The 12,308-nt window shown below is 33.1% G+C and overlaps 1 protein-coding gene across 6 annotated transcripts in view; it reads right to left on the minus strand.

The window, feature by feature from the left end:
• The window catches only part of LOC142321221 (cytochrome P450 4C1-like), a 55,015-nt gene that overhangs the window by 39,782 nt on the left and 2,925 nt on the right, over positions 1 to 12,308 (minus strand). For 4 of the 6 annotated variants that reach the window (XR_012755587.1, XM_075359227.1, XM_075359234.1 and 1 more), the window contains exons 2-3: positions 8,184 to 8,290; positions 5,358 to 5,448 (exon numbers count right to left, since the gene is read on the minus strand). The exons of the other annotated variants lie outside the window; for them this stretch is intronic. Coding sequence is in view for 3 of the 4 variants with exons in the window: in XM_075359227.1 (XP_075215342.1) it covers positions 5,358 to 5,448; positions 8,184 to 8,290 (198 nt within the window). In the remaining variant the exon portion in view is untranslated. The remainder of the gene's footprint in view (positions 1 to 5,357; positions 5,449 to 8,183; positions 8,291 to 12,308) is intronic. 6 annotated transcript variants of the gene reach the window in all.

Consider the following 12,308-nt stretch of genomic DNA (forward strand, 5'->3'; position numbering starts at 1 on the left):
ATAAATTATGCAACCCATAATTTACCACAATAATAGTTATTATCGCAACACAATAATAACAATATAACTCGTGTCCTTACATGATTTAGAAACTAGGAAAATAAAAGAACTAGTCAGTAAATACATTACTTAAAAATAAATCAGTTAATAAACAAATCAAAATAATTTTCTGTGTACCATGCAGCAGAACCAGTTGGTAATTGCATCTATAGACACAGTACTATCTTTTATACAAATGAATTACATTGCAGCTGATGTAGTTAATATTCAATAAAAACTCAATTATTATTATTATTCTTTTGATGACTTACCAACAAGGTCATATTTTTGTCACTTTGTTATTTTACTTTAATTTTAGAAGAATTATTTAGCTTGAAAAATGTTTCATTCTTTTCAGAAACCCACACACACAATTATTTAAAATGAATTGTCAATTACTGTTTTTCTATACACACACTGAGGAACACAGCACAGTTATTCAAAACTAATAATAATTTTTTTTCAGTTATGGGTTTGGAGATAAAAGAAATAGTACAGGTTGAAAGATACTTTTAAAATTAAAAAAAAAAAAAAAAAAATACAAAATCATTTCAAATAAATTTAATAAAATCATATTGGAAAAACGTTTTAGATTAACCCCGAGAAACTTGATTTTTTATATTATTGTAAACCTTCCCCACAGACTTTCTGTGTGAATCCTGGCCAATTCATGAATCAAAAATTATTTATTCTGGCGTTGTAGATACCTTTTCTTGCCAGAAAATTTAGATATATTCTTAAATGTTGATGAATTGATTGATCAATAAAAATTAATTGGATTAATACTTTCCAACAGTGTTTGGTGGTAAATATAATCAACAATAACTGTAAATTCTTGGTGTGGTGTGTTTTATTTTTTTGACTTAAACCACATATATGAGTTGATAACACATGAATTTTTTTATCACATAATCCGTTGAGTTTTACATATTTATTGTGTTAGTTAATGTTTAAGCTATTGATTTGTTTTTATTTGTTGTTTTGTATCGTTTGATAGAGTAATAGTTAGTTATTTACGAGGGCAGTTCGGAAAGTATCTTTCATTTGGCTTAAGTAAAAAATCTGCGTAAATAAAAATATTTTATTATATACAACTTAAAAACTACAGCTTTTAACTATTTTTCAACATAGTCACCATTTAAATTCAAGCATTTATCATAGTGTTTCACCAATTCACGAATAAATACCTTCTTCATAAAATTCAGCCGTCCGAGTACCTAGCCAACCTTTCAACGCATTTTGAAGTTCGTCTTCGACATCGAAGTGCTGCGACGCAAGCAGCTATTTCAGTAGGCTACCGTGAAACTTTAAAGAGAGTTAGGCGAACCATTAGAACAAACGTTGCTACCATCTGGTGTTGTTTTTTTGCATGACAACGCTCGTCCTCACTGTGCTCGAAAAACTCAAGAACGTCTGAATCAATTCCAGTGGAATATTATTTATCCTTCCCCTTATAGCCCGGACTTGCCATCGAGTGAATTTCATCTCTTCCACTCAAATGAAAGAATAGCTTGCGTCACAGTACTTCGATGACAACAACGAACTTCAAAATGCCTTGAAAGGTTGGCTAGGTACCAAGTGGATGAATTTTATCAAGAAGGTATTTATGAATTAATGTAAAGCTCTGACAAATGCTTGAATTTAAATGCGACTGCGTTGAAAAGTAGTTAAAAGTTGTAGTTTTAAGTTGTATATAATAAAATATTTTTATCTATGCAGGTTTTTTATTTATAGCCAAACGGAGGTTACTTTCCAAACCGCCCTCGTATAAATATAAAATTTTAAATAAATTTAATTTATTTTTAATGATTTGTTTAGTAAATGTATATGTACTCTACATGGATTTTTAATTTTTTTAGTGAAATATTATAGCTGTATCAGTGTGATTTTTGAAATCTAAAACAAAATATCAAGTAATTTATCAATACGAATAACATCCTAACCTCTGTGAAAGCCCAACATCTGCTATTGTTATATGCGATTGGCGCCTATAGAACTGTCTCTCAAGAGGCGGTCCTTGTTATTTCTGGTATTAAGTTCATTGATTTCCTTGCGACTGAGCGCCTGTTACGTTATGAATTTAAAAGAAATAGACGACAAAGGTTTTCATTTATGGCAAAATAAATCACCTTTGGTCAGATGGACTAAATTGTACGATGGATGTTACACGCACGGTATTTTTCCTGATGTGAGAAGTACGCAGGTAGTCAGGTGGATTTTCCCGATCGGCATATTACATTTTATTCTGGACATAATGTTTATTCTGGACATAAGTTGGCCAGTTTTGGTTTTTGGTTTGGTTAATTCAGTCTAGTGTCCAGAGTGTAGGGCCATTGATGATGTGCACCATATCTTATATGTCTGCCCCAGGTATTGAACATACCAAAGTAGGTAAGAGCTTGTGAGAATCAATTCAGATTTTGTTCTGCACCCCGAAGATCAGCATCCACCTGGATGCTTACTTTGCAAAAGTAGGCATTTTGGCATCAAGTACCAGTTAGCTGAGATATTCGCTGTTAGGATGAGAATGGATGTGTGGAAAACTCTGTGATTGAGGTACAGCGTTGGAGGGTGCAGTCATTGACATTGCCCCTGAAAGCGGACCAGAACAGAGAGAGATAGGGTTGTTGTCATTAGAGGTTTATTAAATTATTAAACGGTTTCTTGATTTTTAAATCAATAAAGAGGACTTTGAGTAAACTGAATTGTAGGACAAAATTATTGTTGTTGCAATCAACACTTGTTTTGTTGGTACGAAAGTATTGTTTTTGGTGTTTAAAGGCTCAATCAAGTTATGATTTGAGTGCTTAGTCTAATTGAAGTTAGATGTAGGAAGAGTTTTTGTGTGAAACCTTCGGTGTCAGAGGAAGACATGGGGATCCCACTTCCGCAAATCGGTTGGTATATATAGTTTAGGGTTGAAAGTTATGCGAGGTGGTTGTGGTTGGAAGAGCCCCTTTGAAGGTAATAATAAGTTGTGAATGCTTATTGATGGAAATGTCTACTGAGGCGTTTGCATCAGTGGCATCCTGACAGATGTGAAATTGATGACTGTGATATGTTATCATTTTTAGAGGGTCTAGAAGATGACCTCCGCTAAAGCCCATCAGGGCTAGGAACGAAGAGGGTGGTGTGGCGACCAGGATCATCCCAAGCCATTCTCATGTGACTGATTGCTCATGGTCACCATCAAAAATCTAAATGGAACTTAGAATCATATCATATCATATTCTTCATACAGTCAAAACATTACTACATCCTCACACTATCACCTGATTAGCTCCACAATAGATTGCTTGGGAGAGAAACGTTTTGGCAAGGATGAGAATATAATATAGGCTATTCAAGAGTACCAAAAAGTTTCTTTCTGAGTAGCACTCAAACGTTTATGGACTGCTGTCATAAGTAATAGCAGTCCAATTAGAGTTATTGATTGTACTGCACACTTATTGAAAAGTGACCTGTTTTTCAATACGCTTTTCAAATATAATTACATTATGTTTAAAGGTGGTATCTTCAGTTTATTTTAGTTGTTATTTTTTTATTTACTATTTATAATCACATTTGTCTGACCGTTTCAGCATCAATGAATAAATTACCTAATTTCTGACACAATATGTTATGAATATTTCTGTGACAATATTTTTTCTCTCAGGAATTAATGTGAAATAATATATGTAAAGTCGTTTGAAGAAATAATTAAACAAAAAACCTGTGTTTCAGAACTTTCCTTTGAAATAAACCATAACTATGAAAGCTCTTCAAATTACCAAATTATCTCTAGTAAGTAACTGATATAATTTCTTCCACATAACTTCTGAAAATGTTGAGGAGTTCTCCTAAGGGAAGTTGTAGGAGTCAGATTCATATTTTTACCTGAGAAACTAGAATTTTTTTAGCAATATTATTTTGAACATTTTTACACAAAAGTTAAGATAATTTATTTAATTAAAAAGGACTATTTTGTTTTATATTTACAAATTCTTTAAAATTTTAATTTGAACTAACAATATATACATCTAGAATGTTTTTTCAAAATCTGTATCCATTTTACTGTTCTGTAAGGAACTGTGTTCCATTCCATTTTGCTTTTCCAATTAATTACATTGATTAGAGAAAATCCAATTAACAACCTGCATATTTCTCGCATCAAGAAAAATATGATGCATGTAACTGCCATAGGATGATTCAGTCCTACTGATCTGTCATAAATGGTAACCTTGGTCATCTATTTCTTTTTTCCATCCAGATGTAAGTTGTCCTACATTCTTGAAATCATAATGTAATAGGTGCACAGTCACAAGGATATCAATGGGCTTAATACTAGAATTAACAAGGTCCGCCTCTAGAGAGACAGTCCTGCAGGCATCAGTTATAGGTAACTATAGGAGACGCTGGGCTGTCAACAAAATATATCTGTAAAATTTGTGTCTCATTCAATAAATCCAGACATCCCAACCCTGTAGGGGAAGATGCTTGCATTGTGACGCTTCCAGTCACCACACCACGCCTCCCGTTCCTAGCCCTGATGGGGTCTTTCACATAAACCCTACATAGAACACGCATTGTTCTGAAATTAAGCTCCCAATCAGGGTTGAGCCAGTTCAATGTTTACATTATTTATTAATTGAAATAACTAGCAGCCAAGCCCTAAAAAAAATTACTAATGTTATTTTTGTGATGATGATAACAATGAGAGGGGAATAATGTAGTATGTAAAAAATAACAAGTATGTCTGGAATTCAAATCCAGTACCTATTTATGAATGGCAGAGATTATAGGACTGTCATAATTTCATAGCAGAACTAAGATACTGACTTATGAAAAAACCAAGTTACAGCTTGATAGCTGATTTTGTTGAGTATTAGACCAATATTGATGTGTTTACTGAATCCAAATGATCAACTGAAAACAATCTGTATTATTAATAAAATATTTGTATGTAGTGTGTATTAACAATAACAATATTAATTAATTCATTATCAGAATACTGTTTAAATATTTTAACATCTTATCTTGTTGAAGAAGAGACACTAGCTGTATAGGTATGACACCACAAATTGGCATTCATAGTCATCTAACACTAAAGTGAAATAAAAGAAGAAAACAAGCTTACTTCCAGCCACTTTTTCTGCTTCTTACTTATTTTTCCTCAATTACAAAATTTTCAGTTACAGAATTAAATCTTTAATATTTTTCAAGGAATCTGGATGAGTAGAAATATTTAAAACCTATCTGATGCAAATTAGTTTAAGGATTTAAAAAATAATTAAATTGTAAAAAGTATAAAATATTATATAATTTTATTTTAATTTTACCAGAACTTATTAGTAGTCCTTCTTTCAACCAGTTTCTTAAAACACGATACATAAATCCTTTTTCAATATGATTATTGTTGTTCAATAATACCTAAATAAACAAATTAATGATTTTATAGTCACTTTAATTTATACTAAAATATAATATCATAGCTGCCTAATTTATCAGCACTTGTAGTTGGTTTTGTCTGTGTGGTGCATACCATAAAGAAACACTCTTACAGGTTTAGTTGATATTGATTTATAATAAAAATGTGTAGGACTAAATTAAAATGATTCTAATATCATTTTCTTTACAACAAAATTACCAAAAGTTAAAAGATAAGATTTTAAAAATCGAAAGAAAATAATAAAGTTTGAAAAAAAGGTGGTCTTTGTCAAAATTCTCTTTTGGTGAAGGTGTTGAAAATTATTTCTTTGGTGTCTCATCTTAAAACAATATATTTAAAAATTACACTGAAATCTAAGGGATTTCTGGAAAAATTTGAATTAATGAAATCTCAAATTACTAGTTCTAGATTATTAGAAAGTAACTCATAAATTATTTAAATATTTACACATTTTTAACACACTTTATGCAACAGCAGTTAACAGATTTACAGAAGATCCAGTATATAAGTATTTAACCATCATGATAAAAGTTTTTTATAATTTACTTTTAGTATTATTATTGAATATTAATTATTCAGTATTATAAAGCTAAAAATACATTTATTAATGTTCTAAAGATAAACTATCAGAATCTGAGTTAAAAGTTAATTAAAAGCAGAATAAATAAAAAGAATCGTCCATGTTTTTAATTTTTTACCATAGCAGTATAAATTCAGTAACTTAAAAAAAAAATAATAATAAAGCAATTATTAAATTATCTTGAGAATATACATGTACTTTTCGAATTTTTTCTAAAAGTTATTACATATCAAAATGGTTACTTGATAAAGCTGTAAACATTTCTTCAAAGCAGTTTCTCAACGTGGTCACCATTCTGTTCAGGGCATGGTTCAGCTTGGTGAATCCATGCTAGCTGGGCAAATCTAATAGCATCATTATTTTGCCTAATAGTAGCTCCAGCTTCTATTATACAATGTCTCAATTCTTCTTGTGTGCCAATACAAACGGAATAGACTAATGACTTCATTCAACCCTAAAGGAAAATGTCCATGGCGTGAGATCGGAAGATTAAAGTAACCATTTTACTGGTCTGTTTCGACCAATCAGTTGCTTACTAAATGTGTTATTGAAATGATTCATATTATCACAACAGTAGTTATCAGGTGCGCCATCATTAATAAATCACATTTGCACTCTATCTGCAAGTGGAATATCTTCCTAGAGTTCCATCAGATTTGTTTACAAAAAATGCAAGTACTGCTCTCCATTGATCCTTGGTAAGAAAAATGGGCCTATGAGATTATCAACAAGACCACACCACAAATTAAGTGAAAAAATGCATTGGAATTTGGAAATCACTTATGTGTTCTCATGGGGATTTTCTTCTTCCCAAGTGTGCGTTTCAATAATTTACAATGCCATTTTTTGTAAAAGAGGATTCATTAGTAATTAGAATATTACTAAGGAAATCAGGATGATGTTCACATTTTCTAATTAACCATCAAAAGAATTTCATCCGTTTATCAGAATCTGGTGATAATAACACATACAAGTGTTGTGTGTAATGGGTATAATTGTTGCTCATCTAACGTTCACCACACACTTCATGCGAAACATGAAAGTGATGTGACAACCTTTTGGTGCTCGAGGTTGGAGATAATTGTATTGCATTCAATATTGCTTCTTCAGTGTTGCAATTTCTCACAAAACGTTCACGACCCAACCTCGAATCAATGTGGTTTAAGCACACCTGTTTCTCGAATTCGCCTCTCCAAAACCTCAGTTGTTTTACGATCCAGAACACTTCAATCTTGATAATTTTCCCAGTATTTACGCACAGCAGCCAATCCATTTTTATTTACTTTACCATAAATTGAAAACATGTTCATCAACTCTCCAAATGAAAATAAAACTGTGGTATCACCCATTGTGAATGACTGACTGAAATATAACAGCACAAACACATTCAAATGAATACTCAAATGCTATAGACTAAACTTAATTGTTTATCAGCTGTTATAGCCAACCTATGAAAAAGTAAACATTTTTATTATATTTTAGAAGGATATCTTTCAAATTTATTTTTATAATTTTTAGCATTTGTTTGTAAATTTCTCTGATTAAAATTGTATCATTTTTCTTATCCAGTCTGTGTATTTTCTTTCTAATTAAAGTTGAACTTCTCAAATTTTTGTTTAATTTTAATAGATGTTATTTACATCCATTTTCTCAAAATAAAATTCTCTACAAAGTTAACCAGAAATTTTTATTTGTTTATTGGTAAATTAACAAAGTTATTTTATTCCAAATCTAAAAAAGTATATTCTATAACAAAACTTTTTGTTGTTTTATCCAGTTTTTGTTAAAACCTTACTGAGGTAGAGGTCTGGAACTATTTTTATTCAATTTTTTTATCAAATTCCATAACGAGGAACTGAATTTACCCTCAATTAGTACCTCAAGAATTTTAGTACCATTTAATTTTACAGAGGGAGCAGAAAACAGGGCTAAATGTTTTGTGAGCCAAAACAGAAAACGAGCCGTTTTCTGATCAGTATTTAGATAAAAAATTTTTTTCTTATTTTTGGCTATAAAATCATCTCCTGAGAGATTGCTGTGTAATTTGGAATCTTTCTGTATATGCATTAAAGAGACATTTGATTATTCAAGCAACTGTTAAGTATCAATTCATAAAAATTTAATAAAAATTTTTACCTCAAGATATTTAGCATCATTTAAAATAATATATGGACTATTCGCAAACCACAGTTTGAATGCAGATCCATATTCCTCACAATAATCTTTAACTTTTAACAATAAATCTGAAAATGAAAAGAAATTAATCAAAATGATTAAAATTGCACAGTTTAATTAGTACTTTGTACAAAATAGCTATTGTAAAACAGACAATGAAGCTGAAGGTTTCCAGTTAGCATACATTTGAACTATTTAATATTGTTTTATCAAATTTTTGAGTGACATCGATTGTTATCGTTATTAACTATTATTAAACTCAGCAGCAAACATTTGAAGTTGGGATCTTCAGGGATGTTTTTATTAATGTATGATTTTGACCATTGGAAATCTATTCTTATTTCACACCCTTCTATTTATTAAAATGCTTCTCCCTTAAACATTCCAATTATGAAACTATCAGGTTCAACATGCATATAATATCGTATTTAATTAGTAAAATATTCTTTGACATGTGCCAGAAAAAATTGTTATTAAAAGGCTTGAAATACTTTTCTTTATTTCCCTAAATCTATAACTTTTCTTATAAAATGTAATAATAATAGGAATTTAACGGAATCAATAAAAAGTAATTTACCTGATAAAGATATAAATGTATTCTGAGTTTACAGATGCACAGTGGTTTAAGTAAGACAAAGGTTGCAAAATATGGCTAAAAATATTTCATTCCTTACAGCATTTCTTCAAATAAATTACTGATTTTGTTACATTCTGCATAAAAAAAATTTCTCAAAGTTAGTAATCCATTCCCATTTGGTACTGTGTACAATTGATTCCCCTGATTGATTGTATGTATGCCTATTTACAAGTTGAGTGATTTCGATTTAACTGAACTCACTCTAAAATAGTGATTCACTGTTAAATGTCTGAAATCCATAGCATTCAATTTGGATATATCACTGTAAGAGCCACCACATGTAAGAAACTATTGTTGAACCGTATTCAATATGTTTGTGAATTATTTCCAGAAAAGCTTTTGCAAGATGGTCTAAAACAGCATTTATAAAACAATCCTTCTTCTGATAGTAGTTTTCATTGAAGACCAATTTCACAGGTACAATCTACCTTGATTATATTTTTATTGTGAGAAGTAAGATTTATAATTTTTTGATGAATAGATTATTTAACCCAATGAACCTTTAATTTCTTATAAGAGAATATGCTGAAACCTTATTTCGGTCAGTTAGATTCTACCTAATTTATTTTATAAAATTTAGTAGACTTATATTCATTCAAAACACACAAAAATTAATTTTAATGATTGTTTTTAATGGAATTTTGCTATCATCAAGCTTTTAGTAAAGGCTTAATTGGCTGCAGACTTTCAGGTATTTTTTATGCATCCAAAAATAGTTTTTATTGGAATAATACAGTTTCACTTCATGATCATCAGCTATGAAAGGAATCATTTTATTCTATACCATAAATAAACTTCATCTTCAATTTCAAATTTCTTAAAATTGGAAAAATTCAGCTAGTTTTTCTTCGTAATACATATTTTTTACTAAACTAATCAGTGACATGATATCTACATTAATAAAAAAAAAAAAAAAAAATGTTAAAACTAGAAGAAAGTTACATGAAATAACATAATGTTACTAACTTTTAGGCAATTAACAACAGGAGGACGGATTTCAAGTTATCTGTTAAGATCTGAAGTGTTATTTATCAAGATTCGATCTTAGCAATTATTAAAAAGATTAAATTGGTCAAATCAGAATAAATTACCTTGATTATTAAAATTTTCATAGGATGAATAACCAAAGTGAAGTGAAGGAAATAATTAGGAATCTGATGTGAGGATTCTCATTTTTGACTAACAAAAAATTAACCACTGCCAACCAGTGACAGTTTTGGAATAGTATAAATTAATGTAACATGTGGAAATAGTAAAATATTATAATAGAAGAATAAATAGTGCAATGTAAAAGAGAACAATGGTGAAGATTAAACTCTAAACCTTTTTATTTATTTATTTATTTTTTTTCCCTATATCCCTGGACTGGACATCCACTAAAGTATACACGGCCCAGGGACGTGTCCTTGTGACTCTAAGAGGGCCTTCCCACCCACCGGCAGTACGTCCGGCACGGTAGGTCAGCCCCCCCCCCCCCGGTTCCGGATCTTTTCATACTGCCTGCCTCTAATCCTCCGCGCGCAAGGAAGACCCGGCTATGCCGTCTCCCCCCCGCCAGCGGCGGACCGGGTCTCGGTCTTTTCATGTCTGCCTCAAACCGATAGCACCAGCCCCAGCAAGCGCCGAAGCGCCCCCAGGAACCGGCGCCACCGGCCGGGACTCGGTCTTTACTTGACCCCTTTTAGACTCCCCAGGAGTTCCCACCCCTTTTCTGGTACCGACATACCTAAGCATGCTGGCCCTCCAGGAAGGGACTGTCCTCCCTGCCCTATCGTCACGCCTGTCCCCCACGATACCTCTCTTCTTCCTCCTTGATTCTGAGGATCGAGCTCGCGAAATTAGAAAACCAGTCCCAGTTCCTGCTATCTTGTAATAACGATTTCACAAGGTTATCCGTTGTGAGATTATTACTCCTGATTTCATATCTGAAACCCTCCCATTTTCAACAGTTGAAAATAGTGTGTTCTGCGTCGTCCTCCTCGTGGCAATCTGAACATTGTGATGTCTGCCTTTTCCCTATTCTAAAGAGATACTTTCCGAACGACTCGTGTCCTGTTAAGAGTTGGGTCGTATGGAAATTTAATCCACCTTTTACTTTGTTTGTCCACTCCTTCAGATCAGGGATTAGCCTTCGTGTCCACTGTCTCACTTGAGAAGCGGACCAAACGGTTTGCCTACTGTTAATAATCATGTTTTCCACTTAGATTTTGTCATGCCTTCCGCCCTCATTCGTCTGCCTTTTATTTGAAGCTCGATAGGAGGAATCTCAGCTAGTACACATAATGCGTCGTAAGATGTAGTTCTTTAGCCTAGAACTGCTCGGATTAAGGCCACTCTGTGTACACTTCTCATTTTGCTTTTGTTACGTTTTACGTTCATAGCACTTTTCCAGACTGGGGCTGCGTATAGTATAGTTGACATCAGTGCTGATGTAATGAGCCGCCTAACTGCCAATTTTGGTGCACCGCGATTATTAAATAATGCTCTTAGGGCTTTGGTTGTTGGGGCAACCTTTTGACAGACCATGTTTATATGATGGCCGAATTTTAGGCTTCTAAGTACACTTCTAGGTATTTTGCGTTGTTGACTTCTCGTATGTTTTCACCTCTTATCTCAATATTTATGCTCCTGACTCTTCTCTTGCCCGAGAGTAGGGTGCATTTGGACTTGGTTGGAGATATCTGCAATTGGTTGTTGTTAAGCCAGTCATCTATTAATTGTAGGGCCTGATTTGTTTTAGTTTCGTGTTGGCCAATCTCCTTGTCTTTTACAAGGATGGCCACGTCGTCTGCATATCCGACGATTTCTACTCCTTCAGGGTAGGGTAGTCTGAAGATCCCATCGTAAAAAATATTCCATAATATGGGTCCCAGAACTGATCCCTGAGGAACTCCTCCGAACAGTTGATAATTCACCTTGCCATCTACGGTCTTAACCTCAATATGCCTATCGAATAAATACTGATTGATTTGGTTAATCAGGTATCTGCTGATGTTCATGTTTATTAGGGCTTCTATTATTGCTGGCCAGGGTACTGTTCCAAAAGCATTCTTCACATCGAGTAATATGAGTAGTGGGAGGTTTCTTGTTCTCCAGGTGCCAGCTCTGGTTACTAATGTCCAGTCCATGATTCGTTTGATGGCATGTACTGCGGATCGCCCTCTCCTGAAGTCGTATTGGTCTTGATGTAGGCAATTCCTTTGCTCCAGCTCCTGCTGCAGTCTGCCGGCTAAGAGTCTTTCTACCATCTTCGCCATGTTATTAATCAGACTGATTGGGCGATATTCCTCCAGGTCAGTATTCGCACCCTGCTTATGCAGTAGGACGGTTCTGGCCTCTTTCCAGCAGCGCGGAAAAGTGCAGTGCTGCAATCCTAAACTGGCCACGTCCACCACCTCTCAGGGGACAGTTTCTGCCAGTCCCTTCAGTATTGCCGCGGGGATTCCATC

The sequence above is a fragment of the Lycorma delicatula genome, chromosome 1, assembly GCF_047948215.1.
Source record: "Lycorma delicatula isolate Av1 chromosome 1, ASM4794821v1, whole genome shotgun sequence".
NCBI classification, from domain to species: Eukaryota; Metazoa; Arthropoda; class Insecta; order Hemiptera; family Fulgoridae; genus Lycorma; species Lycorma delicatula.